The 24,694-nt window shown below is 47.4% G+C and overlaps 3 protein-coding genes across 13 annotated transcripts in view; 2 read left to right on the plus strand and 1 right to left on the minus strand.

Moving 5' to 3' along the window:
* Nucleotides 1-8,644, plus strand: part of DEDD (death effector domain containing) — a 12,470-nt gene extending 3,826 nt beyond the window's left edge. For 2 of the 4 annotated variants that reach the window (XM_081825297.1, XM_081825298.1), the window contains exons 3-6: nucleotides 4,897-5,285; nucleotides 5,480-5,587; nucleotides 6,824-6,970; nucleotides 7,489-8,644. In XM_081825297.1, the coding sequence (XP_081681423.1) occupies nucleotides 4,961-5,285; nucleotides 5,480-5,587; nucleotides 6,824-6,970; nucleotides 7,489-7,865 (957 nt within the window). In that variant the 5' untranslated portion in view covers nucleotides 4,897-4,960 and the 3' untranslated portion in view covers nucleotides 7,866-8,644. Of the gene's footprint in view, nucleotides 1-185; nucleotides 321-4,896; nucleotides 5,286-5,479; nucleotides 5,588-6,823; nucleotides 6,971-7,488 lie in introns of all 4 variants that reach the window. The other 2 variants (XM_081825299.1, XM_081825300.1) reach the window with 2 other exon arrangements.
* Nucleotides 8,645-8,900: 256 nt separating this feature from the next.
* On the minus strand, nucleotides 8,901-12,070 carry NIT1 (nitrilase 1). 8 transcript variants are annotated; one of them, XM_081825295.1, is made up of 7 exons: nucleotides 11,938-12,070; nucleotides 11,273-11,307; nucleotides 10,772-11,026; nucleotides 10,539-10,642; nucleotides 10,189-10,322; nucleotides 9,900-10,025; nucleotides 8,901-9,413 (listed from the first exon to the last, which is right to left on the minus strand). In XM_081825295.1, exons 3-7 carry the CDS (start codon nucleotides 11,014-11,016, stop codon nucleotides 9,147-9,149), a joined length of 876 nt encoding a protein of 291 aa, XP_081681421.1. In that variant the 5' UTR covers nucleotides 11,017-11,026; nucleotides 11,273-11,307; nucleotides 11,938-12,070; the 3' UTR covers nucleotides 8,901-9,146. The 8 variants fall into 8 exon arrangements, with proteins under 8 accessions (XP_081681421.1, XP_030874116.1, XP_006747449.1 ...); XM_031018256.2 differs by having other exon boundaries at nucleotides 11,273-11,371; nucleotides 11,938-12,066; XM_006747386.3 differs by having other exon boundaries at nucleotides 11,273-11,371; nucleotides 11,969-12,057.
* A 17-nt stretch (nucleotides 12,071-12,087) lies between these two features.
* On the plus strand, nucleotides 12,088-24,592 carry PFDN2 (prefoldin subunit 2). Its single transcript, XM_006747383.3, has 4 exons — nucleotides 12,088-12,201; nucleotides 23,280-23,368; nucleotides 23,482-23,605; nucleotides 24,285-24,592. The coding sequence occupies exons 1-4, from the start codon at nucleotides 12,127-12,129 to the stop codon at nucleotides 24,459-24,461; spliced, it is 465 nt and encodes a 154-aa protein (XP_006747446.1). The 5' UTR covers nucleotides 12,088-12,126; the 3' UTR covers nucleotides 24,462-24,592.
* Nucleotides 24,593-24,694: the final 102 nt, after the last annotated feature.

Here is a 24,694-nt window from a genome sequence, read left to right on the forward strand (position 1 = left end):
TAACGGGGGGACTCATGTTAGGTTCCCAACGGACCCAAACCAGCCAGCGGGATCAGGACTCTTTGGAGTGTTTTGTTTGTCTCCTGATATCTGGCAATATTTCAGGACTTAGGAGTTCTTTTTAATCTATTGTTTACAGGGGGTACGTTCTTCTTACTACTTACTACTGATTATCTTTCATTTAGGATCTCTGTATATCTTAAGCTGTGTTCCCAAGCTTCACTGCCACAGAAAGCTGAGTATATTTTGGTTTAAGAGGATGTTGGCCATGTTCTTTTAATGCTGAAGTTAGATTCTTGGAACCCCATCTGGATTGCTAAGTGAGTGAACTCACCATCCTAGACGATAAGTAAGGGGTGGGGGGGGGGTGGCTGCCTATTAGCCTGCATGTCAGCCTCCTGACATTTCTTTCAAGGACATGGCCTTGGGAAACTTAGACTTCTTCTACATTTTGCTTCATTGAGTAAGCAGAATATCTGATCAGCAGTCGAACAAGGAAGGGTCTGCAACTGGTCTAGTTTCAGGACTTTAAAGATGGCTGTGAGAGTTAAGTGTAGGATCCTTTTTGTTTGTCTTGCAGAGGATGGCATTTCTCTTATCTTCACAGAGGTCCAGATTGAACTAGGTCATATTCGACCTCCTGGGATGGGGCAGAGGAGAGTATAGCCCCACCACTTGTTGCTCACCTCAATGGCAACAGCAGGTGATAGAGAAGCCAGGGTTGGAGTGGGATGGAACTCCTTAGTGCTCGTGGAACTTAGGAGTTAAATAAGTCTATGTCTGACTGGCTTTTCTTTTCTTCTGGAATATTGTTTGATGGGTTTGGGTCAGAAGGACCCAGTGGCATCCTTCTCTAGATCTAGGGTGGAAAGTGACATGCTGTCTCTCTTCTTTTGACCATTCATCATGGTCCATCTACAATAGGGTTTCTCAGCTTCAGCATTATTTTTTTTTTAAGATTTTATTTATTTATTTGACAGAGCACACAGTGAGACACAGCGAGAGAGGGAACACAAGCAGGGGGAGTGGGAGAGGGAGAAGCAGGCCTCCTGCGGAGCAGGGAGCCCGACGTGGGGCAGGAGCCCGACGTGGGGCTCGATCCCAGGATCTTGAGATCATGACCCAAGCTGAAGGTAGACGCTTAACGACTGAGCCACCCAGGCGCCCCTTTTTTTAAGATTTTATTTATTTATCTGAGAGCGCATGCGCATGTGTGCGCGTGTAAACATGAGAGAGGGGAGAAGCAGAGGGAGAAGGAGAAGCAGACTCCCCACTGAGCAGGGAGCCCGACAGGACACAGGGATCCCAAACCCTGGGATCATGACCCAAGCCAAAGGCAGATGCTTAACCAGCCATCCCTCATTATTGACATTTTGGGCTGGATAATTCTTTGTTGTGGGGGCTGTCCTGTGTATTATGTTTAGAAGCATCCATGGCCTCTATTCACTGCAGGCCAGTAGCGCGGTCCCTTGCCCCTTCCAGTCATAATAGTCTAAAATGTCTCCCGACATTGCCACATGTCCCCTGGGGGGCAGAATCCTCCCTGGTTGAGAACCATTGACCTAGAAGCTATGATAATTCCTGGCCCTTTGAATGATCCAGCCTGGGATCTAGGACTTAAAGGTGGCTGTTTTTTCTCTCATATCTAGAGAGTTAACTCTCAGAGGACTGAGACCTATTATAGAATTGCATCCATTGAGGGGCACCTGGCTGGCTCAGCTGGTAGAACATACGACTCTAGATCTCGGGGTTGTGAGTTCGAGCCCCACATTGAGTGTAGAGATTACTTAATAGAAATCTTTAAAGAAAAAAAAAATAAAAAAGAACCCACGTAAATAAAAAAAATCAAACACTAAGCTACAAAAAAAAAAAAAAGAATTTCATCCATTGATACATAATTAGGACCATAGTGCTTTCCTATGGCCTCATTTTCCAGTGGGAAGGTATGTAGAGACAATATTCCTTCATTTCTAGGGGCTCATAGTCAGGACACTTTGAATTCGGGCGCTCTCTAGCAACCTACTCTTTGGATTGGTTGAATGTGAAACCTGCCCATCTGCTTTTTCTGGGATCCTCATAATCAACAGCTGGCCAAAAGGAGCAGGTGGGATAGGGAACAAGAAGTCTAAGGCTCAGTTTTCTCATGTTGCCTGCTGTGGGCAAGGAGTTACTTTCCTTCATCCTCCACCCCCCGCCCCTCCATTTTGTACCCAGTAACTACAACAGGTGAAAAGAGAGGAAGAGGCAGAGAAAACCAGCCCATAGTTGGGTAACTGTTTTCCCAGCTGTTTCCCATGCTTGGGGTTGGGGGTGGGGTGGGGGCATCTGGGCTCTCATAAGCAGATATGAGCTATATTTCTTGTCCACATATCAGAACCCATGATACGGGGCTAAGTGATTCCAGGGTGGACCTCCCCTTTTCTTAAGGGAAGGAGTCTCTCCTTTCTTAGGATTATTGAGCGGGAGAGGACCAGGTCGTACTTGCTCTTCAGTTTTCTGAGAGCCCATCAGCTTGACTGTTCTGAAGCAGCTTATCGTTTATTCTCTTTCTTAACTTAGCCTCAGTTTCTTGGCGTATAAATTGTCAGGACAACCTGTCTTGTTGCTGAGTAGGGTGCTGCGGTATGGGAAGTTCTGCACAGTGTAGGGGAGGCTGCAGCTAGCTAGAGAGTAACTAGATTGTGCGTATCTGTTTCTAATGAAGTCCTTTCTTAGACTTGTATGAGTTTCTTAATTGATATTGCTTGTGATGATGTCCTAAGTTTAGTTCAATAAGTTGTGAGTACTATGTGCCAGTCTCCATCCATTGCTAGGCACTGGGGATATGAAGATGAATATGACTTAGTCTGTCTACATGAGTTGTTTAAGGTCTACTAGGATAATAATACACAGATAGTTTTAGTACACTTTGATAAGGGGTTTAAAGAGAATATGCACGATGTTCCGTAGGAGCACAGAAGAGTACTACTTAGCCCAGCATGGAGGTGTGGAGAATGAGTTTGAAGATCTTATCTGAGCTGACTTTTAAAAGATTAGTAGGAGTTTAGCCATCTGAAAAAGGGTGGTGATGGGGCATATACGGGGCAGTGAAGGGAGAGGGGCACTCAGGCAAAAGGAGTAGGCTGAAGAAAGGGACAGAGAAATGAAATGCATGCTGTATTTGAGCTATAACCAAATTGATAATGGAGGAGAATAAAAAGTGGCTTATGAGGTCTGAAAGGTAGGCAGGGCCAGATCTCAGAGGTTTGGTGTGTTGTATAAGGAGTTTACCAGTGTTCTTATAGGTGAGGAGGAGGCTGTAGATAGGTCTTAAGCAGAAAAGTGATGTGGTCAGTTGTGCATTTTATTTATTTTTCTAAAGATTTTGTTTACTTATTTTAGAGAGCATGAGCACAAGCAGGAGGGGTAGAGGGAGAAATCTCAAGCAGACTCTGTGCTGAGTGTGGAGCCCGATGCAGGGCTCTATCCCAGGACTCTGCTATCAAGACCTGAGCAGAAACCAAGAGTAGGATGCTTAACCGGCTGCACCACCCAAGCGCCCCTCAGTTGTGCATTTTAGCTAGCTAATTCAGCTGGATGTGGGGAATGGATTTAGGTAGGTTAAGATTGTTGGTAAGGAGAGCCCTTGAAGAGGGTGTTACCGTAGTCCAGGTGAGAGATTATTAGGACCTGAACCAGGGCAGGGGCAGTGGAAAGATGAGGTGATTTAAGACATATTTAGAAGTAGCTTCAATGGAATTTATAATGATTCCAGTGATTGGAGCTGTGGTCAGGGGTGGAGCAGTACTGGATGGCACTGTCTGGAGGAGCAGCACACATGTGTGACTAGAATGGACATGGAAGCCTCTGGACTTGAGGCTTGGTTACTGGCTGGTCATTGACATTACCCAGCTTGCTGGTGGAACTTTGTGAATCGAACACCAGATTATAGAATGAATGTCAGGCTGCTGTCAGTCGTTTTGAGGGGATGGGCAGATGACAACCAGGAGGGAAGGTTAGAAGGGGGTATATCCACATGGTATGTGGCCATCAAGGGAGTACACCTGGCATAGGAGAATTAGAAGGATGCTCAGTGCAGGAGCTTAATAATGTTTGTTGATTTAAATCCGTGAGTTTTGGTGACTATTGTTAACCTGCGCAGTTACGCTTTTGAACTTAGTTCGATTGTAGGAAAAATGAGGATAGGAATGTGGGGGGATGGGTCTGGGCTGCAGAGGTTAAGGATGCTTCTCTCTTTGAATCTCTTTAGTTGACACAGCAATTTCACATGTATTTTCTAATCGGATCCTTGACAAGTCTGAAGAGTAGTTTCATTCATGTTTTGTAGATGGGGGCAGTGAGGCTTTGAAGTGAAGTGACTCGCGTAAGGTCTTACAGCTACATGGCTTGTTAATGACACAGGGAGAATTGAAACTAGTTCTCAACCTAAAGATTTTCAGGTTCCCTACTGTCAGTCCGTAAGTTCATCTGCTGCAGCTTCCATATTAAGAGTGAATTCTCTACTTCTTCTCAGTTTTGCCCACATTTAAGAGGTGAGGTAGTCAGCGGGGTGGGAGGGAGAGCACAAGGGACCAAAAGCAGTATTTTGGGGACTGGAGAACAATCAATTGGGGTAACATCTAATAGCAACTCCTGCTGAATATGCAGCACGGAAATTGCATAGAACATTCTCACTTAGGAGAAGTGACTGTATTTCTCCAGTAGGGTCTGGACTTAGGACAACATCTGTTGGATGTGGAGAGCTCTAGGCTTTATTTTTCAATGAATACTTTTTAAATAAAGACTTAGTATGCACTCCTCTGTGCCAGGCACTGTGTTAGGCACTGGGGATAGACAAGCGAATGAGACCAGTTCTTGCCATCGAGTAGCTCACGGGTTCTTTCCTTGTCCCTGCAGTGTAGTGGGGACTGCAGCTGCTGAGCGGGGGTTCTGGGCAGCAGTGCGCACCTGAGCCCCCAGCATGGCGGGCCTAAAGCGGCGGGCAAGCCAGCTGTGGCCGGAGGAGCGTGGTGAGCAGGAGCACGGGCTGTACAGCCTACACCGCATGTTCGACATCGTGGGCGCCCACCTGACACACAGAGATGTGCGCGTGCTTTCTTTCCTCTTTGTCGATGTCATTGACGACCATGAGCGTGGCCTCATCCGAAATGGACGTGACTTCCTACTGGCGCTGGAGCGCCAGGGCCGCTGTGACGAGAGTAACTTCCGCCAGGTGCTGCAGCTGTTGCGCATCATCACCCGTCATGACCTGCTGCCCTACGTCACCCTCAAGAGGCGGCGGGCTGGTGAGGGCGCACTGGGGGCTGGGGACACAGGGGCCTGGGCAGAGTCGTGGGAGGCCGGGGGTGAGCAGCGGAGGAGTCCAGGTGGGAGGAGGCGCTGACCCTGGGGGTGCCTAGGGCAACTTAGGAGGCCCACTGGAGGGGGATTAGGAGGGACGGGAGGATCTTTTCCTGAATGACTCCCTCCCCTCCTATAGTGTGCCCTGATCTTGTAGACAAGTATCTGGAGGAGACGTCAATTCGCTATGTGACCCCCAGAGCCCTCAGCGATCCAGAACCGAGGCCTCCACAACCCCCCAAAACAGGTAAGAAAATATTAACTCCTCCTAATTTTTGTATTCAAGAAAGAAGAAACCAGGGGCACCTGGCTGGCTCAGTCAGTCGAGCATCTGACTCTTGATCTCAGGGTTGTGAGTTCGAGCCCCATGTTGGGTACAGAGCTTACTTTTAAGAAAGGGGGGTGTGCCTGGATGGCACAGTTGGTTGAGCATCCGACTCTTAGTTTCACCTCAGGTTGTGATCTTAGGGTCCTGGGATCAAGCCCTGTGTTGGGTTCCATGCTCAGCACAGAGTCTGCTTGGGATTTTCTCTCCCTCTGCCCCCCGCCCCCACGTGCTCCTGCATGTGCTTTCTCTCTCCCTCCCTCCTCTCTTTCTCTCTCTCTAATAAGTAAATAAATCTTTTAAAAAAGGCGGGGGTGGGGGTGTGTGGTGCCTGGGTGGCTCAGTCAGTTGAGCATCTGACTCTTTTTTTTTTTTTAAAACCTTTTTTTTTTTTTTTTTAAAGATTTTATTTATTTATTTGAGAGAGAGAGAGAATGAGAGACAGAGAGCATGAGAGGGAGGAGGGTCAGAGGGAGAAGCAGACTCCCTGCCAAGCAGGGAGCCCGATGCGGGACTCGATCCCGGGACTCCAGGATCATGACCCGAGCCGAAGGCAGTCGCTTAACCAACTGAGCCACCCAGGCGCCCTTGAGCATCTGACTCTTGATTTCGGCTCAGGTCATGATCTTGGGGTTGTGGGATCGAGCCCCGTGTTGGGCTCCTTGCTCTGCGGGGAGTCTGCTGGAGATTTTCTCTCTTTTCCTCCCTCTTCCTCTGCCCCTCCTCCCTTCACACACACACTCTTTTTCTCAAATAAATAGATAAATCTAAAAAAAAAAGAAACAACAAAAAAAACCACCGCATGTTTGACATCGTGGGCACCCACCTGACACACACAGATGCGCGCGTTCTTTCTTTCCTCCTTGTTGAGGAAAACCCGTTCATTGTCCCAGCTTTGCCAGCCTGAATGAAAGGATACTGTGTCTCTCTCACTGCCCCCCAACCCCCCCAGTATCTAGCCCCCTATGAAAATCAGGTGAGGTGTTAATGCTTCACCTGGGTCCTGTAATTGCCCCCACCTTTTGTCCTCTTTTCAGGTCACTTTATTGATACAGTTTTTGGTGCTAACTCTAAGGGAGTCCTTTCTCATTCCAAGGGAAGTGTTTGCATTTCTGCTTTTACCCTATAATGTTTTTTCCCCTTTTACTCTCTGATCAGTGCCTCCCCACTATCCTGTGGTGTGCTGCCCCACTTCGGGCCCTCAGATGTGTAGCAAGCGGCCAGCTCGAGGGAGAGCCACACTTGGGAGCCAACGAAAACGCCGGAAGTCAGTAACACCAGACCCCAAGGAAAAGCAGACATGTGGTGAGGAAGTTGAAGGGTTCTAGAGGTGGAGTGGACCTGAGGGGGAGACAGAACTGCTGAGATACCGGGCAGTGCAGGGCTCGTGTTGAATGGTTGAATGATGTGGTGGGATTGAATGCGTTAGGCTCTGGGGAGAGAATTCCTCTGTCTTTGTGGCAGAGTACTTTTCAGCTTTCTAGTTAATACTAACCAAAGGGATGCTGTTACAACATCCTTGTTGTAGGACGAACCAAGCATGATCGAGTACTAAAATGAACTTGTGTGCCTGTTAGTTAGGAAAAGATCTAGAAGTTAAGGTGCTGCTTGTGAGCAGTGGCGATAATCTGACCTGGCCTTGGCCCATTTAAGGGAAACTCTTGCGTTCAGGCAACGATTTCAGGGGTACATGGAAAAGAACTAGTCCTGGGGGAGAGGCAGAAAGGCTGGCAGGCAGTGCGCCCAACTTCACTGCTCAGCTGTTCGTTTCCACCCCTCCGCCCCCCTTGCAACCACTCGTGCGTGTCTTCTCTTCCCCACAGACATCAGACTGCGGGTGCGGGCTGAGTATTGCCAGCATGAGACCGCTCTGCAAGGCAACGTCTTCTCTAACAAGCAGGACCCACTTGAGCGCCAGTTTGAGCGCTTTAACCAGGCCAACACCATCCTCAAGTCTCGGGACCTGGGCTCCATCATCTGTGACATCAAGTTCTCTGAGCTCACCTACCTCGACGCATTCTGGCGCGACTACATCAATGGCTCGCTGCTAGAGGCACTTAAAGGCGTCTTTATCACAGACTCCCTCAAGCAGGCTGTGGGCCACGAAGCCATCAAGCTGCTGGTGAACGTGGATGAGGAGGACTACGAGCTGGGCCGGCAGAAACTCCTGAGGAACTTGATGCTGCAGGCACTGCCCTGACCTTCCCCTCTCACCTCTCGGGGGACTACTCCCACCGCCCGCCTCTGGAGCTCACATACTGTTCTGGGGTTGGTTCTCTGCCCTTCCGACCAATCACACCCCTGCCTTTTTTTTTTTTTTTTTAAAGGAAAAGACAAAAATGGAAGTGGTGTTCCCCACCCCTCCCTGCACCCACGTGCCTGGGCCTCCCCGTTGTTTCCCTTTTCCGCGTACCCTCCTAATGTGTCTCTACAGCCACCTTGCCACTGAGCCGTAAGACAAACGTAGAGGGAGAAGCAGAGGCTACAGAACGTAGTCTTTGTAAGGGATGGAAGCGAACACTGCTTTTGGGTGCGTCGAGGGGTTATCCGTGCTTCTGGCTTTACGAGGGCTCTTCAATTTTGTCTGGAAAAACCAAAGGGCTGTGAGTAAGGGAGCTGTGTGGAAGGTGGGACTCTGAAGTGTATTTTGGAAATGAATCACCACCCTCTCCCAAATTATAGAATTTTTAAAAAACAAAGAAGCTGTGGCCCTTTCCGCTCTCTCCTGGCCTCTGGTGCTGCTCCTCTCTGCCCCGTTCCCTCCGTTCCAGGGCTTCAGACCTCTGTCTGGCGTGGCTCCGTCCTTTGTCCCCTTTGCCAAACCCTCTTCAAGGGTGGACTGGGTCAGCCGAGTTGCCCCTCCCGACAGGGTGGACGGAGAAGGGGGTGCTGATTAAAATACACTCCCCCTGAGGAGGGGAAGGGGGAGTGTGAGACTTCCCTTCCATGTTCAAGTGAAAATAAATCATGTACCCTGCAGCCCTTTCCCCTTGGCTTTCTTCTGGCTTGGGCAAAGGGCATCACAGGTGAAAGTGAAGTCATTCAGTATCACCTCCTGTCTTCTCTTTCCTTCCCCATTCTCTATCCCACTCCCACTCCCAAGCTTCGGAGCGCGGGGCTGGGACATGCACTGAGTGTTGCACTTTTATTTGGGTAGGGAGGCCTAGAGCTGGAGCCTAGTCCAGCTGGTACACCACCACCTCCCCTTTCAGCTCTCAAAGGAGATGCCCAGACACAGACTTGATGATTATATTTTTTCCAATGCCAGTGCTGCTCAACCCTCAGCATAACTTCAGTTTTCATGAAATAAACAGTGACTATATAAAATTCCACCTTTCTGAAGCTGAAATCTGAGCTCAGGTGAAAGTTTCTTCTTTCCCAAGAAGCTGAGCCTGTGTTCCATCGAGAAAGTCAAGGTTCTCCAAGTGAGGGGAGCCGCGCCAGCTCACAGTGGGAGTCTCAACTCCCGGAAGTCAAAGTCTTAAGACCGCGGGCGGCCCAGACTGCCGTAGAGGTCAGGCCTGCGGTGCTCGAACACGGGCAGGTGTTGGCGCAACTGCCGCACATAACGCAGGTCGATTCGGGCGAGGCAGAGGCCTGGGCCTTCAGGACAGCGGGCCACCACGGTTCCCCAGGGATCCACCACCATGCTGTGGCCATAGCTGGCTCTCTTCTCGTGGTGGCGCCCACACTGTGCTGCAGCCACTACGTAGCACTGGGTTTCAATGGCCCGGGCCCGCAGCAACACCTGGGGACGGGGAAACGTGCGCTCACTTAAGGTAGCGTCTGGTAGGAAACTGATAGGTGATGAACGTTACAGGCCAGTCTACTCACTGTGACCATTCTGATAATTGCCGGGGAATGATTTACTATGTTAATTATTCTTCTCTCAAGGCAACAATCTAGGGAATGAATTTTCCCACTAGGTGGAGAGGGAAAGAAAATCCTTCAGCTAGTAGGGCCAAGGGAGGAGAATGAAGTTAAAAGAAGGCCTGTATGTTTGTGTGTGTGTTTTTAAAGATTGGTTTATTTGAGACAGAGAGAGAGCACAAGTGGCAGGGGCAGAGGGAGAGAGAATCCCAAGCAGTCTCCGTGCTGAGCACAGCCCAGCGAAGGGCTCGATTCCACAACCCCCAGATGATGGCCTGAGCCGAAACCAAGACTCGGATGTTCAACCGACTGAGCCACCCAGGCACCCTGAAGGCCTTTATGTTTCGAACAGGGGTCCTCTTACCTCCCAGTGGGCTGGGCCTGTAACAGATCCAAAAGCTGAAGGGTAGGTAAGTATTTCTGCTCCAGCCTGAGCCAATGCCAGAGAGAGTTCAGGAAACCGCATATCATAGCAGATAGCTAGACCAATCTGGAATGAAAAACAGCCTAACACCCCTGTCCTGTTTGTCATAGCATCTAGTCACACCCACCACCTACCCCACTCCTTAGGGCTTTCCATCCTCTTATTACTTCGAGTATATCTGTTCTCCCTCTTGTTTCTCCTCCCCACCTCATCCTTTCACAACTCACACCTTGCCTACTGGTGTGCTGACCGGAGACTCAAGACTGGGCCCAGGAATGGTAGAGTTGCTCTCACACATAGGCCCCTGTCCTGGAATCTCCACGTCACACAGATGGGTCTTCCTGTAAGTGGCCACTACTGACCCTGGAGGAAGAGAGAGAAGGAAGACTCAGTGCTGGTGCTCTAGAAGCCCAACTTAGTTCCTGTGGTCCCAGGGAGCTAGCTTATAAGCTAGGATCAGAAGCACAAACACCCCGAAAACTCCTGACCAAGGAAACGGAGTTGAAAACCAATTCTGGAAAACGTTAGTTTCGGTAGAAGAGCCTGGAAAGAGACGGCTAAAAAGTTATGAAGTCTCACCCTTGTTGTCCAGAAGCACATGACAATTGTAGATTTTCTGAGTCTGCTCCCAGTCTTGGCCTCGCTCGTGGAAACCACCCAAGGACAGCCAGAGTCCACATTCCCTGGGGGAAGGAAGGCAGAGGGGAGGAGACAACACTGACAGCTCTTCTCAACGTTCTACCCTCCTATCTGCTAATTCGGGGACACTGCCCAACAAAGAAACTACCTTTCCCTCCCCCTTTCCCCGATACCTGGCAAGCTGGGTATATTCTCCCAAAAGGTTCCCACCCAGTGGTTCAGACAGGCGTAGTGTCTCTGCGGGGTCCCTTGCAATGAAGTCAAATGCCTCAGGCAGGAAAGCGAGGCAAGCACCCAGTCTGGCAGCCTCTCGAACAAGCTCGGCGCATGTTTTAAAGTTCTCCTGCTTGTCTGGTGTTGATGTTACCTGGCACACAGCCACCAGCGGCAGTTCCCAGGAAGAAGAAGAGATGGCCATGGCTCTGGGCCTGTGGATGGCACAGGCAGGACTCAGATTTCCCAGCATGGGGAAATGGAAGTTTAATGATAAGGGTCTCAAATGGGGAGGCAGGAGGGCTGCATGGCCCTTTCATTTCTCCTCCTGAGGGCACCCACTGATGAAATGTTCTGTGGATGGTTGGCACCCCAGTGTTTCCCACCATCTATTCATTTAACAAACATTTCTTGAGCATCTATGAAGTGCCAGGCACTGAGGTCAGAGCGAAACACGTTACCTGGGCTGTGCACAAAGTACTGAGAGTCGAGGTATCTGGAGTCCAGGACACAAAAGAAAGGACAGGAGCTGGTGAGGAGGCCTGACGATGAAGCCCAGCCTGAGGAAGGTGAGAAATCAGGACACCAACCGCTCTCTCAAGCAGTATATTTCTAGGATTCTCTGACTTCTCTCTTCATACTGTTTGGCTGAATCAGGGCCCTCCCAGTAAAACACCCTAAGTCTTCAAAACACTCTTTAGTGTAAGTAATTATGGGCTACAGGAAGAGATCATAAAGTGGGAAGATGGAGGAAAGGGCTTTGCTCGGCACCTGAATACCTCCACTTCCAGGGATCGCATACTAAACTTGAAGCCCTTTTCCCCAGCGGAACGTATCCGCGGTTCAGAAGTCATCTCCAAGAAACTTCCTTGCTTTTCCCAGCCTCTCTTCTTGACTGTGCACCTGCTCAGCTTTACTGCTCAAAGCACATTTCCCCCCTTACCCCAGAATCTCGGAGGGGAAGTTCACCTTCCCTCGTTCCCCACCACCCCGTGGAGGGCAGAGGGCACTGGCACCCACGCAGATCCCAACCCGCGTCCCTACTCTCCGGTTAACCCGTCCTTTCCACTTCTCCCAGGGACAGTGTCTCTGTTGCACAAGTTAAAGCACCGCAGGTGGAATTCACCGCGGCGGGCGGGATAGGTAGTAGGTCCTACATGAAGATACAGCCAAAACCATCCGCAGGATCCGAACCGAAGAGAGAAGAACGGCCTGGAAGCAGAAGCCCCGGAGCGAGAGGGCGGTAACTCGCAGGCCGGATGTGACGCACGGCGGGGCGGAGCTGCGCACGCCGGAAGCCCAGCAGGCGGCGAAGATGGCGGAGAGCAGCGGTCGTGCCGTCAAGAGCAGCGGTAGCGGCGCGGGGAAAGGGGCGGTGTCGGCAGAGCAGGTGAGGAGCGGAGAACCCGAAGGAGGGCAACAGGGCCGAGTACAGAATCGATGCGAGGAGAGGGGGGAGCCTGTGGCTGGTGCAGGCCTCACTCCGGTCTCACCTTTGCGAGGCCGCCCAGAGAGGGGAGGGTCCTTGGAGAAGCTGGCCGAGCCCCGGGGGAGAGAGCAGGAGAGTTGGTAGGTGAAAGCCACGCCTCCCTTGGGGTGTTGGGTGAGCCAGCAGGGAGGCCAGAGCCCCAAAATGCAGCGTGTGGGAGGATGCACGGTTGTGAGGGGAGATAGGTCGTCGCTTTCCCCACTTCTCCGCACCCTCAAACAGGATAGGCTGGGCCGGGCAGCTCGTAACGAATCCCAGGGGATTAGTCAACGGGCTGGTTGTGTGGTCTGTTACGTGACCCTGAAACGACGTTGACAGTCGCCCTCACTCTGCAGAGCCACGTGACTCACATAATTGAAGAGTCTAGTGTTCCATACTATTTTGACTCGCAAGTCCTTATTAGATTGGATTTCTTTGGCGGCCAGAAACCCTTTCTAACCCGAGTTTGCATTTCCCCCAGTGTCTAGCATCGGGAAACGTTTGATTAATAACTCAGAAAGCCTTCTGTGGCGTGGGAGCCATAGTTTGCTAATGATGGGGCTAGTGTTTAATAGAGGTGGGAAGAAATCTACATAATAGAAAGGAAAACATAAACAACAGCTCTTTTAATTACAGGTTCACTTATCGGTTATTTGTTGAACAGTTACTACAGGCAAAGGTGTCTGCATAAAGATTTTTCAAAGAGCTCATAGTAAAATAAGACCTACAAAATGCTAACATGAGGCAAAGGATGAGAGTCCTAATAGGTATAAAGTGCTGTGGGATTTTGCGGAGCGGGGGAAAGGGTAGTTTCTGTCCCCAGGTGGGGGCGGGGGGCGGTTGTGGTGGAAGGGAAGGGAGAAGGAACCTAATATTTTCTGAGGCTCTACCGTGTGCTAAGGCCCTCTGCTTGGTACAGGAAAACGGATACATGAAATGACCTTGTTTTCAAGATCGCTCACAGACTCATTTGAGAAAAGACAAACCAAACAGTAAAGATGTACAACATTCCACATAGGCCCCTCTTTATGGTAGCTAGAAGAGGGACCCTCTAACTAAGCAGGAGGTTATGGGATTTGAGGAGTGGGTGGGAAAGGGGAGCTGTGGTATAGTGGGGGTGGCTAAGAGCGTAAGAAGTGCACTGGCGTTTGGCAGATCTGTGCTTGAATCACATTTCTACTATTTATTATGTGTAGATGACCTCCTGTGAGTTACTTCTCTCACCTTGCCCTCCTGTAAAAATATAGTGGTGCATACCTCATCACTCTTTTGATTATTAGAGAAGAAATGCATGCAAAGTGTTTTTGCACAGTGACTGGAATATAGTATGTTTGTTGTTTTTTCTGGAAGTCATAATCCTTCAATTCAGTTCTAAAGGATGAGAGAAATTAGTCAAGCAAGAAGGAAATGGAGAATTTCCTAGGTAGAGGGACTCATGCTTAAAAGCACTGAGGCATGAACCTGCCTGGCATGTAGACTTAAAGTATGGGATGGAATGCAAGCCTTCAATGTGAAGAAAAAGGGATAGGAATCTAGGATGCTTCTCAGATTTCTGTCTTTGATGGATGCTGGTGTCATAGGGAATGTAGGAAGATAGGAAATGTCGGGGGCGGGGAGCTGGGGAATAAGTTTATTTGGGGGTTTTGAGTTTGGGTTTCTTGTAGGATGTTCAAGTAGAGACATTTTTAATAGTCGGTTTGACTTATAAATCTTGAGTTACAGAAATCTGAGTCAGAGATACAGATTAGAGAATTATAAGCTTATGGATGGTAGACAAAGTCATGGTTATGGGCAAAATCATCTAGGGTTTGTACAGAAAGTGAAAAAAGAAGCAGAACAAGGGTGGAACCAATATCTAAGGGGTTATGGAGAAAGAGAAGAAGCCCTCAAAAGAAACTGAGCAGTTGTGATAATTGAGTTCTGAGGCTGTTCTTGCTTAACAATAATGTGGCCTTTGTGTTCCAGAGAGAAAACACTGGGTAAAAAATATTAGATTTATTGGGGTGCCTGGCTGGCTCAGTAGGTAGAACATGTGGTTCTTGATCTTAGAGTGGTGAGTTCCAGACCCGTGTTGGGCCTAGAGATTACTTTAAAAAATTAAAAAATATGTATATATGATTTATCACTCCTGCAAATGTGAGCTACATATGTCCCTTATATACAAGATGGAAGGAAGTAACACATTGTACTAGGTACTCGTTTTTTCCTCTGTTATTTAATTACTGCTATTTGGAGCAGGTTATATTGTTCTCCCTTTATAGGTAAGGATATTTGCGTTTCAGAGACTTTAGTTAACTTACCCAAAGTCAGTAACTGGAAGAGCAGGGCTTTCAATTGAGTGGGTGATTTGAGAATCAGACAGACATATTTTTCCATGTATACATGATCATATTAAAGATATTTGAACTGAGGGGCGCCTGGGTGGCTCAGTTGGTTAAGCGACTGCCTTCGGCTCAGGTCATGATCCTGGAGTCCCGGGATCGAGTCCTACATCGGGCTCCCTGCTTGGCAGGGAGTCTGCTTCTCCCTCTGACCCTCCCCACTCTCATGTGCTCTCTCTCATTCTCTCTCTCTCAAATAAATAAATAAAAAATCTTAAAAAAAAAAAAAGATATTTGAACTGAGCCTGAAGGAATGGATAGATTGGAACAGTGGTAATGGAAATAGAATATAGGGAATAGGATAAGAAGAGGAGAGCTAGACTAGGAAAGCACAGGCTGACATGAAGTGCAGTGACTGGTTAGTTTAGCTAAATCATGAGGTATAAGAAAGATGTGGTGCTTAAAGCAAGCTGAGTCTTTGCATGGCAAAGAATTTGGAACTTTTTTTTTTTTAATTTTATTATGTTACTCACCATACATGACATCATTAGTTTTTGATGCAGTGTTCCATGATTCATTGTTTGCATATAGCACCCAGTGCTCCATTCAATACGTGCCCTCTTTAATACCCATCACCGGGCTAACCCATCCCCCCACCCCCCTCCCCTCTAAAACCCTCAGTTTGTTTCTCAGAGTCCATAGTCTCTCATGGTTCTTCTCCCCCTCCGATTTCCTCCCCCTTCATTTTTCCCTTCCTACTATCTCTTTTTTTTTTTTTTTTTAACATATAATGTATTATTTGTTTCAGAGGTACAGGTCTGTGATTCATCAGTCTTACACAATTCACAGTGCTTACCATAGCACATACCCTCTCCAATGTCTATGAATTTGGAACTTTTTAATGTAAGCAGTGAGGGAGTCACAGAAGGATGTATGGTATGCTGTTGTTATTTTTCTTTTACATAAAACAAGACATGTTCATTGTGGAAATGTAGAAAACACAGGAAAAAGTACAAAATAAAAAATAAATTGCCCATGATCCTAGTATCCAAAGATAACTACTATTACCATTTTGGAATATATCCTTTGATAATACTCCAAAGGAGGTTTCTCCCCCTCCTTTATGTTTTTGTATGTTGTGTAGATGGAAAGGGAGGACATGTCTTCTTTACGTATTTATATACTTTATTAGTATTATAGAATGTATACTTTCGTAATCTGTGTTTTGTTTTTTAAAGGTTTTATTTATTGGAGAAAGAGGTGAGCGAGAGAGTGAGAGAGCGTGAGCAGGGGGGAAGGGCAGAGGGAGAAGCAGGTTCCTTGCTGACCAGGGAGCCTAATGCAGGGCTCGATCCCAGGACCCTGGGATCGTGACCTGAGCCAAGGGCAGACAGTTAACCGACAGCCATCCATGTGCCCCTGTAGTCTGTGTTTTAAGTCTAATATATCATGAACATTTTTCTATGTCATCCAGGTGTTAGGAAAATTAAATTACCAGCAGTGTATAGGATGAATTTGGAGAGCCCAAAAATAGGGAGATAATTTAGAAGACTACAGGAGTAGTTCGGACTCCATGGGTAATGAAGCCTCGGACTAGGGTGATGTCAGAGAGCTTAAGAAAAATTGCTGAAGTAGGTGCAGTAAATTTGGCAGTTGTTGGGATAAGGGTGTGTTCAAAGATGAAACCAGGGTTTCCTACCTGGAGGGCTAGAGTGGTGTCATTAGCAGAAATAGGGGAGACAGGGGTGCCTGGGTGGCTAAGTCGGTTAAGCGTCTGCCTTCGGCTCAGGCTGTGATCCCCAGGGTCCTAGGATCAAGTCCCGCATTGGGCCCTCTGCTCCACAGGGAGCCTGCTTCTCCCTCTGCCCTGGCTCTCTCTCTGTCTCTGTCTCTCTTAAATGAATAAATAAAATCTTTCCAAAAAAAGAAAGAAAGAAATGGAGACAAGAAAAGGAACAGTTTCAAACAGGGTAAAAGATGATCAATTCCGCTTCAGATGATCTGAGTTTAAGGTATCCGTAGGACATTTAAGTGGAAATGTTCTGTACTAATAGCTCTTTATTGACAACCTGTTATATACTGGATATTGCCCTAAGTCCTTGATGTAACTAATTAATCTTCACAATATCCTAGGAGACAGTTATTATCTTTATGTTATTGGTGAAGAAAAGATTCAAAAAAGAGATAACTTGCTCATGGTTAGACTGTGGAGTCATTTCTGACCGACTTCAGAGCTCCTTCCTCTAACTTGGAAGTATGGGTCTAGAATTTCTGAGAAGGCCTGGGTTTGCAGGCAGTAGAATAAAGGCAATTGTTGAAGCCATAGAAGTAGCTAAGATACGAATTGAAATAGTCTAGGTAATAAAGGGAGAAGTACTATGAAAAGAATCTTAGATCCTGTCTCCACTGTGGGGGTGAGGAAGAACTTCAGGAAGAGGAAAGAAGTGTTAAGAGAGGTAGGAGAACCAATGAACCAAAGGGTCCTGGAAGCTAAAAGAGAGAAGAGAACCTTCCTTGTATTGGGCACTGGACATATTCCCTCAGTTTAGTTCTCATTGTTACCCTGAGGCTGTGGTTCTCAGCCTGCTGTGATTTCACCCGAGGAGAAATTTGGCAATGCCTGGAGACATTTTTGGTTGTCACAAGTAGGAGCTGCTACTGGCTTTTAGTGGGTAGAAGCGGAGAGGTTGCTAAATCTCCTACCATGCACAGGACAGCCCCCTATAAAAAAGTATTTTCCTGCCCAGAATATCAGTGCTGATGTTTAGAAACCCTTCCGTATGGTATATGAATTCCATTTTATAAATGAGGAGACCAAGAGAAAAGTTAAGTAACTCGGTCATTATAGCAAGTAAAGAGCAATACTAGGACATGAACTCATGTCAGACTCAGAAGTTTGGGCTCTTTCCACCCTACCATGTTGCTACTTAAAGGAAGAGAGTTTGAAGAAGCAGAGTGAAAATTGAGAAGAAATTGTTGAATTCGGTAGGAGGCCATTCATGATTTTTGAGAGGGTAGTTTAATAAGTAATAATAATTTAATAACTGGTATAGATAGAAGGCAATTTAAAGTGGGTTGGGAGTGAATGGGAGGTGGGGAAGTAGAAGCAGTGAGTACAGACTAGTCCTAAAATAGAAGATGAAGAGAAGGGCTGAGAACTGTTATTTGTTGGAGTAGTAAGGTCAATGACGTTTTCTTTTGTCTTTCTTTTTTTAAAAAAGATTTTATTTATTTATTAGAGAGAGAGCGTTAACACACACAAGCAGGGAGGAGGGGCAGAGGGAGAGGGAGCAGGGAGCCTGATGACGTGGGGCTTGATCCCAGGACCCCGAGATCATGACCTGAGCCGAAGGGAGACTCTTAACTGACTGAGCCATTCAGGTGCCCCTGGTCAAAGACATTTTCTTGATAGTTGAGTATGTTTGTCAGGAAAGGGGGCACTAAACTGAAAAGAAGATACTTAGTGAGTGACACCCCAGAAAATGCTTTTCCAGATGCATCTAGTCATAATTCTTGACCTATTGTTCTATTTTTCACTGAACCCAGTAAGAGTAAACATCATGTAGGTAAGAAGACCAAAGGGCATTTCGGAGGTAAAGGTAATGATTATAGATTTTTCCTGAAGTTATCAACACTATGTGGTATTGATTAAATAAACAACAACAACAAAAAAAAAAAAGGAAGGAAGGAAAAGGGAAAATAAATCATCGGAAATAGTTTGACTTTTTTTTTTTTTGAAGATTTTATTTATTTATTTGAGAGAGCATGAGCAGGGGGAGCAGCAAAGGGAGAGGGAAAAGCAGACTCCCCACTGAGCACAGAGCCTGATGGGTCCTGAGGATCATGACCTGAGCCGAGGTCAGCCACTTAACCAACTGAGTCATCGGGCGTCCCTGACTTTTTTTTTTTTTAAGACTTTCTTTTTTAAGTAATCTCTACACCCATCGTGGGACTGGAACTCACAATCCTGAGATCAAGAGTTGCACGTTTTTCTGACTGAGCCAGCCAGGGGCCGCCCCCTAGTTTGACCTTAATGAGAGGTGATACATGACAAGCCAGTAATAATACATCAGTAGAAACTGGATTCTTAGAGTTCAACAAACCTGGGTAGAAGTACTGGTTCACTGTGTTATTTTCACACACACACACGCACACCCACCAGCCTTGCTCTACTGATCTATAAAGTGAAGTACATATCTTAAAATGTGTTTTTTATTTTAGAATTAAATGAGATAAAGAGTAGCAGAGTGCTTGGCATATAGTAGTGTTCTTTTACTTATAAACTGTGGGAGGAAGGTGTTTTACTGTAGGACTGTGGAAAAAATAGGTATTTAAAAAGAGATTGCATTTGCATATTTAAAATTTCAAAGAAGGTAACAATAAAGATTAGAAGGCAGGCTGCATGGTTGAAAATTAGGAACGCAATAAAATTGGAATAATTTTCTATCAAAATTTAAGGAGGGTGCCTGGGTGGCTCAATTGGTTAAGCATCTGCCTTCAGCTCAGGTCATGATCCTGGGGTCCTGGGATCGAGTCCCGCATCAGGCTCCCTGCTCAGCTGGGAGTCTGCTTCTCTCTCTCTCCGTTTACCGCTCCCCTCCACTTTTGCTGTCTCTCGCTCTCTCTCAAATAAATAAAATCTTTAAAAAAAATTTAAGGAATTGATATGCTTCATTTTATTTTTAATTTTTTTTTTTAAAGATTTTATTTATTTATTTAACAGAGAGAGAGAGTGAGAGGGCACAAGTGGGGTTAGAGGGAGAAGCAGGCTCCCTGCAGAGCAGGGAGGTCGATGGAGGGCTCGATGCGGGACTTGAGCTCAGGCCCCTGGGATTGTGACCTCAGCCGAAGGCAGCCGCTTAACCGACTGAGCCCCCCAGGTGCCCCGATATGCTTTATTTATTTATTTTTTTGAGAGAGAGAGAGAGAGAGTGCCACATACACTTGAGTGAGGGGAAGGGGCAGAGGGATAGGGAGAGAGAATCCTAAGCAGGTTCCACACTCAGCTCAGAGCCTGACGTGGGGTTCCATCTTATGACCCTGAGATCATGATCTGAGCCAAAATCAAGAGTCAGACACTTAACTGACTGAACCACCCAGACATGTTGCGCATTTATATGTGAGCACATAGAAGGGGTTAACATATGGAATGTGTTAACTGATTTTATTTTGGTAATCATTTCACAATATGTACATATATCAAGTCATAATGTTGTATACCTTAAACTTACACAATGTCACATGTCATTATATCTCAGTAAAGCTGGGGCGGGGGGAGGGAAGAAAACCATGTCCTGTGTAAAATTGTTTGTATGTGCCAATTATGAGAATGTAAAGAGCTCTGTATAGTTACCAGGATTGCAGTTACTTTTGAATAGAATAAACAGCTGGTATTTTAATTTAATTGGACTCTTTTTCAGGAGGGATGTTTACATGTAAGATGATGATTTTAGTAGGGCTGAGAGAATCAACACTGACCTGGCCGTCCTTGCTTATACCAGACAATTTTAGGAGAACAGGGAACGAGGGAAAGAGAAGGAAATTTAATTCTAGCCATAAGCGAGAAGACCATTAGAAAAGTTGTCTTTTAACAGGAAGAATGTGGGAATAGATCACAGCCTTTCTGTCTTCATTATGTGGCAGACCCCAGAGATGGCAGGTTAATATCAGTTTATTTTACATCTAATTTCCAGTTAGGTTACAGTTAGCTGCTAAGAGATGTAATTTTCTTTAAGTACACCAGTGGCTGAAATTTTCCATAATAACTGTGGGTAACTCATACATTTAAATAGATTTATTCTAGTTTGACATTTGATTACAAGTTCATAAACTGGACCAGGAAGAAATAGGGGTTGTTTATTAACAAGAATGTTTGAAGAAAAATTGGAATTAAAAAAAAAAAATCTCTTTTTTGCCTTTAGTTGTGTTAAATTGGTGGTTGAAAAGTAGATTCTTACTAATTACTAAGGAAAATAAGTTCAGGCCTCAGAAATTTTAGACTCTTAAGCTGATTTTATTGGTGTATTTTACAACATCTAGAAGAGTGGGTCATTTGGGTGCTAGGAGAGCATCTAGAATCTGGTTTAGTTATTGAATTTTCTTAGGTGAAATCATTTTTGTTTTTTTTTTTTTAAAGATTTTTTATTTATTTGACAGAGACACAGCGAGAGAGGGAACACAAGCAGGGGGAGTGGGAGAGGGAGAAGCAGGCTTCCCCCCGAGCAGGGAGCCCGATGCGGGGCTCGATCCCAGGACCCTGGGATCATGACCTGAGCCGAAGGCAGACGCCCAACGACTGAGCCACCCAGGCGCCCCTTAGGTGAAATTATTTTGATCTGTAACACTGACAGTGGAGAAAAAGCTAACTATAAATGGAATAGTTTGGTATACGCAGTGGAGGCGAAGGAAGAACAGCTTATAGACGAGTTAGATTTTCAAGGCATCTGTTGGAACGAGTGGACGGAGTGGACGGAGATGGATGGGTGGGGGCCTGGAGAAGGCAGCACGCTGCTCAAGTGGCAGGGTCCTAGCCAGACCTGTTCCTTGGCTTTGGGGCAGTAGAGGGATGTAGGGGTGGCACAGGTCGGCCGTTAGGATCTTACTAGCTGGGGGCACCTGGGTGGCTCAGTCGTTATGCGTCTGCCTTCGGCTCAGGTCATAATCCCAGGGTCTTGGGATCGAGTCCCGTATCGGGCTCCCTGCTCCGCGGGAAGCCTGCTTCTCCCTCTCCCACTCCCCCTACTTGTGTTCCTGCTCTTGCTGTCTTTTTCTCTCTGTCAAATAAATAAATAAAATCTTAAAAAAAAAAGAAAGGATCTTACTAGCTGTCGATGAGCCTTGCAGAGAGAGCTAGAGATAAAAGATCCTAGTAAGGTTGAGGTGGTTGTTCATTAGTGGCAGTGACTCTGGACATGATGTGAATGGGAGTGAGAGCTTCAGCAGTAGTTTGAGTGGGTGGGCTCACTGCTCTCCGCTGAACAGGAGGGGCCGGAGGGGAGGCCGTGTGGGTTTGGAGAGAAGGCCAAGATAGTAGTTAATGTATTCTCCTGCTTACAGAGTCCTTTCATACTAACCGGTTCACAGGATACAACAGCTCAATAGAGTAGGTTCCCTGTGTGTTTCACACGTGAGGGAACTAAGGCTCAAAGAGAGTAACCCTGTGGTTCTCAGTTCTGGCTGCACTAATAGAATTATGTGGGAGAGCTTTTAAAAATACTGAGGCCTGGGGCATCTGGGTGGCTCAGGGTTAAGTGTCCCACTTGTCTCACTCTTGATTCCGGCTCAGGTCATGATCTCAGGGTCATGAGATCGAGCCCCAGGCTCTGGGCTCAGTGCGAGTCTGCTTGGGATTCTCTCTCTCCCTCTGCTTCTCCCCCACGTGCATGCACGTTCTCTCTCTCTCTCTCTCTAAAAATAAACAAAAAGAAAGAAATAAATACTGCTGCCTGGGCCTCACCCAGTGATTGTGTAATTGTTCTGAGATGCCACTGTTCATGCTACCCTGGGGATTCTGATGTGCAGCTAGGGTTGAGAACCATACGCTTAAATGTCGGAGGCCATAGAGCCAGTATGTGGCGGAGACAAAACCTGAAAACCCGGTCTTTTGTCCCCGGGCCCCAGGTTTTCCTTTTTTTTTTTTTCTCCTACCCCACCCACCCCCACAATTTTCTGTCCTCATTACCTTTTCTACCTTTCATCTGATGTTTCTCTCCACACACAGTCCTCAGCCCTGTACTGAAAGTCACGGGGGTGGTGACAGTAGTACCCAGTCTGGTTTTCACGAAGTTTTAATTCCCTGCTCCGTTTCTGGGGAACAAGGAGCTGGTAGTAATCATTCCTCTGGGCCTTTACATATGTTACTTCTTACGCATCTCTTGCACCCCACCCTCCCCCAGTTTCTCATCCTTCAGGCTTCAGCGAAGGCAGTGTGTCTCCGCAAGCCTATGTTAGGGTTTCTAGGCTACAGAAACAGACTCTGGCCAACTTTTTTTTTGTTTCTTTTTAAGTAGTGTTTTGGAAGGAGAGTGGGTCGTTCAGAGAATTGAACACAATGAAAAGAAAGATTCAAGAACTGGGTCACACCAAGTTCAAAAACTAGGGCAGCTTTGGGGATTTCAGGAAGAGGGACCGAGGATCATCTGTGCGGACAGCTAGTTGTCTTGGCTCCCACTGTCTTCTGGACCTCTTTGTCTTTCCCCCAAAATCAGTTCCTGTACAGAGACTCTGGTATAGAACAGGTCGCTGCCCCCGTGGTCAGGGAGCGTGGGTCCTGTGAAGAGTAGCCCCTCAAGCAGCCTACTGAGCTCAGGAAGGGCAGTTTCCCTGTGGGAGGAATGCTGGGCAGACCCAAACGAGAGTTACCCACTACAAAGCCTTTGCGGACAGCTCTCTCCCTGCAAGTCTGAGCATCGCGCGCCCCCCCCCCCCCCGCATAGTATACGTGCCTGTCCCTCCCCACGCGGAAGCCGCAGGAGGGCCGGGCACAGTTCTCACACGCCGTAGGCTCTCCGTAAGTGTTGCGCGAGTGGAAGTCCTGACAGACTAAAGGTAGAAATCACAAACTTGGGTTCCGCTCCTTTTCCAAGGTAGGTGTCCAGAGCTTGCCCTCCTGTGTTGTTTCTGGAGCCTCTGCCATGTCCACTGTCTCCTCTCTCACTTAAGTCTTTCTCGTCTTCTAAGGTGATTGCTGGCTTCAACCGCCTTCGGCAGGAACAGCGGGGTCTGGCGTCCAAAGCAGCTGAGCTGGAGATGGAGCTGAACGAGCACAGGTGAGGAGGTTGGGGAGCAGCAAACGGAAGGGGAGTTGGCCGGGCCATTTTGGGAGGGCCGGGTGCAGTCGGTGGGGCCGAACTCTCAGCTGCGCCTTGTCCTCCTGCCGCAGCCTCGTGATTGACACGCTGAAGGAGGTGGATGAGGCCCGCAAGTGCTACCGCATGGTTGGAGGTGTGCTGGTGGAGCGGACGGTCAAAGAGGTGCTGCCTGCCCTGGAGAACAACAAGGAGCAGGTGAGCAGGGATCCCCGAGAAGCTCTGGGCAGCTGAGGCGTGGGAGGGGGGCCAGGGTGTAGGCCGGTGGGTAGGAACCCATGTTGAAGACAGCATAAAAAGCCTGTTAGGCTGTGCTTTTTATGCTGTTAAGTCTAGACTCAGACAGGAGTAGTTGTGGGCTGCCAGCCTTTTTCCCTGCGCTCTGTGACCTGGCCGATCTGGGGGAGAGAGGGCAGGGAGAGCCGTGTTTCTCACAGTGTAGTCCATGGATACTTGCATCCAGGTCACCTGGAGGACTGATTTAAAATGCCGCTTCCCGGACCCATTGATTCAGAACAGTTGGAGGTGGGGCCTGTGGAGTGGCTTTTTTTTTTTTTTTTAAAGTAATCTCGGCGTCCGGCATGGGGCTTGAACCCACAACCCTGAGATTAAGAGTCGCGTGCTCTACCGACTGAGCCAGCCAGGCGCCCCGTGGAGTAGCATGTTAAAAACAAACAGCCCAAGTGGTTCTTACGTACATTAAAGTTTATAAATCATTGTGTTTGAGAAAGGCATACTTTTAGTGGCTGGGCTCTCCTGTCAATACTTGGTGAGGCTAGAGGTATCATCCCTCCATCACATCCCCAGCCATAGTCCGCACCAGGCAGGGGAAGGGAGTCCTGAAAGCCTCATGTAATCCCTGTCACTTGCCCTCTAGATACAGAAGATCATTGAGACACTCACACAGCAGCTTCAGGCAAAGGGAAGAGAATTAAATGAATTCCGGGAAAAGCACAACATTCGTCTCATGGGGGAAGATGAGAAACCAGCAGCCAAGGAGAACTCAGAAGGGGCTGGGGCTAAGTCCAGCTCAGCCGGAGTGTTGGTCTCCTAGGGACCAAGGCCTTTGCATTTTTTTCTACCCTGACTCCCACTTCTTCTAATTTCTCTTTATTGTTATTATTATTATTTTCTCTGCTATTGTAATATGTTTTTGTTAATTAAATGTTTTGGTCAGAATGCTTAGCTCTAGCCTGAAACTTTCTCCCAATATTAGGGGTGGGATCTGCATAGGAAAGCCTATGACTTGTGGGGTTTGGTTCCAGCAGGCTAATGGCTCACGATATC

This window comes from Leptonychotes weddellii, chromosome 6, assembly GCF_054177405.1.
Source record: "Leptonychotes weddellii isolate Sample4059 chromosome 6, ASM5417740v2, whole genome shotgun sequence".
NCBI classification, from domain to species: Eukaryota; Metazoa; Chordata; class Mammalia; order Carnivora; family Phocidae; genus Leptonychotes; species Leptonychotes weddellii.

Coding starts and splice junctions, on each gene's coding strand:
- NIT1 (XM_031018256.2), bottom strand. CDS start 11,990: ATGGTTTTGGCTGTATCTTCATGTAGGACCTACTACCTATCCCGCCCG. Junction 10,643..10,771: donor GAATATACCCAGCTTGCCAG/GTATCGGGGAAA, acceptor TCCTTCCCCCAG/GGAATGTGGACTCTGGCTGT. Junction 10,323..10,538: donor TGTGCTTCTGGACAACAAGG/GTGAGACTTCAT, acceptor CTCTTCCTCCAG/GGTCAGTAGTGGCCACTTAC.
- PFDN2 (XM_006747383.3), top strand. CDS start 12,127: ATGGCGGAGAGCAGCGGTCGTGCCGTCAAGAGCAGCGGTAGCGGCGCG. Junction 12,202..23,279: donor GGGCGGTGTCGGCAGAGCAG/GTGAGGAGCGGA, acceptor TCGTCTTCTAAG/GTGATTGCTGGCTTCAACCG. Junction 23,369..23,481: donor ATGGAGCTGAACGAGCACAG/GTGAGGAGGTTG, acceptor CTCCTGCCGCAG/CCTCGTGATTGACACGCTGA.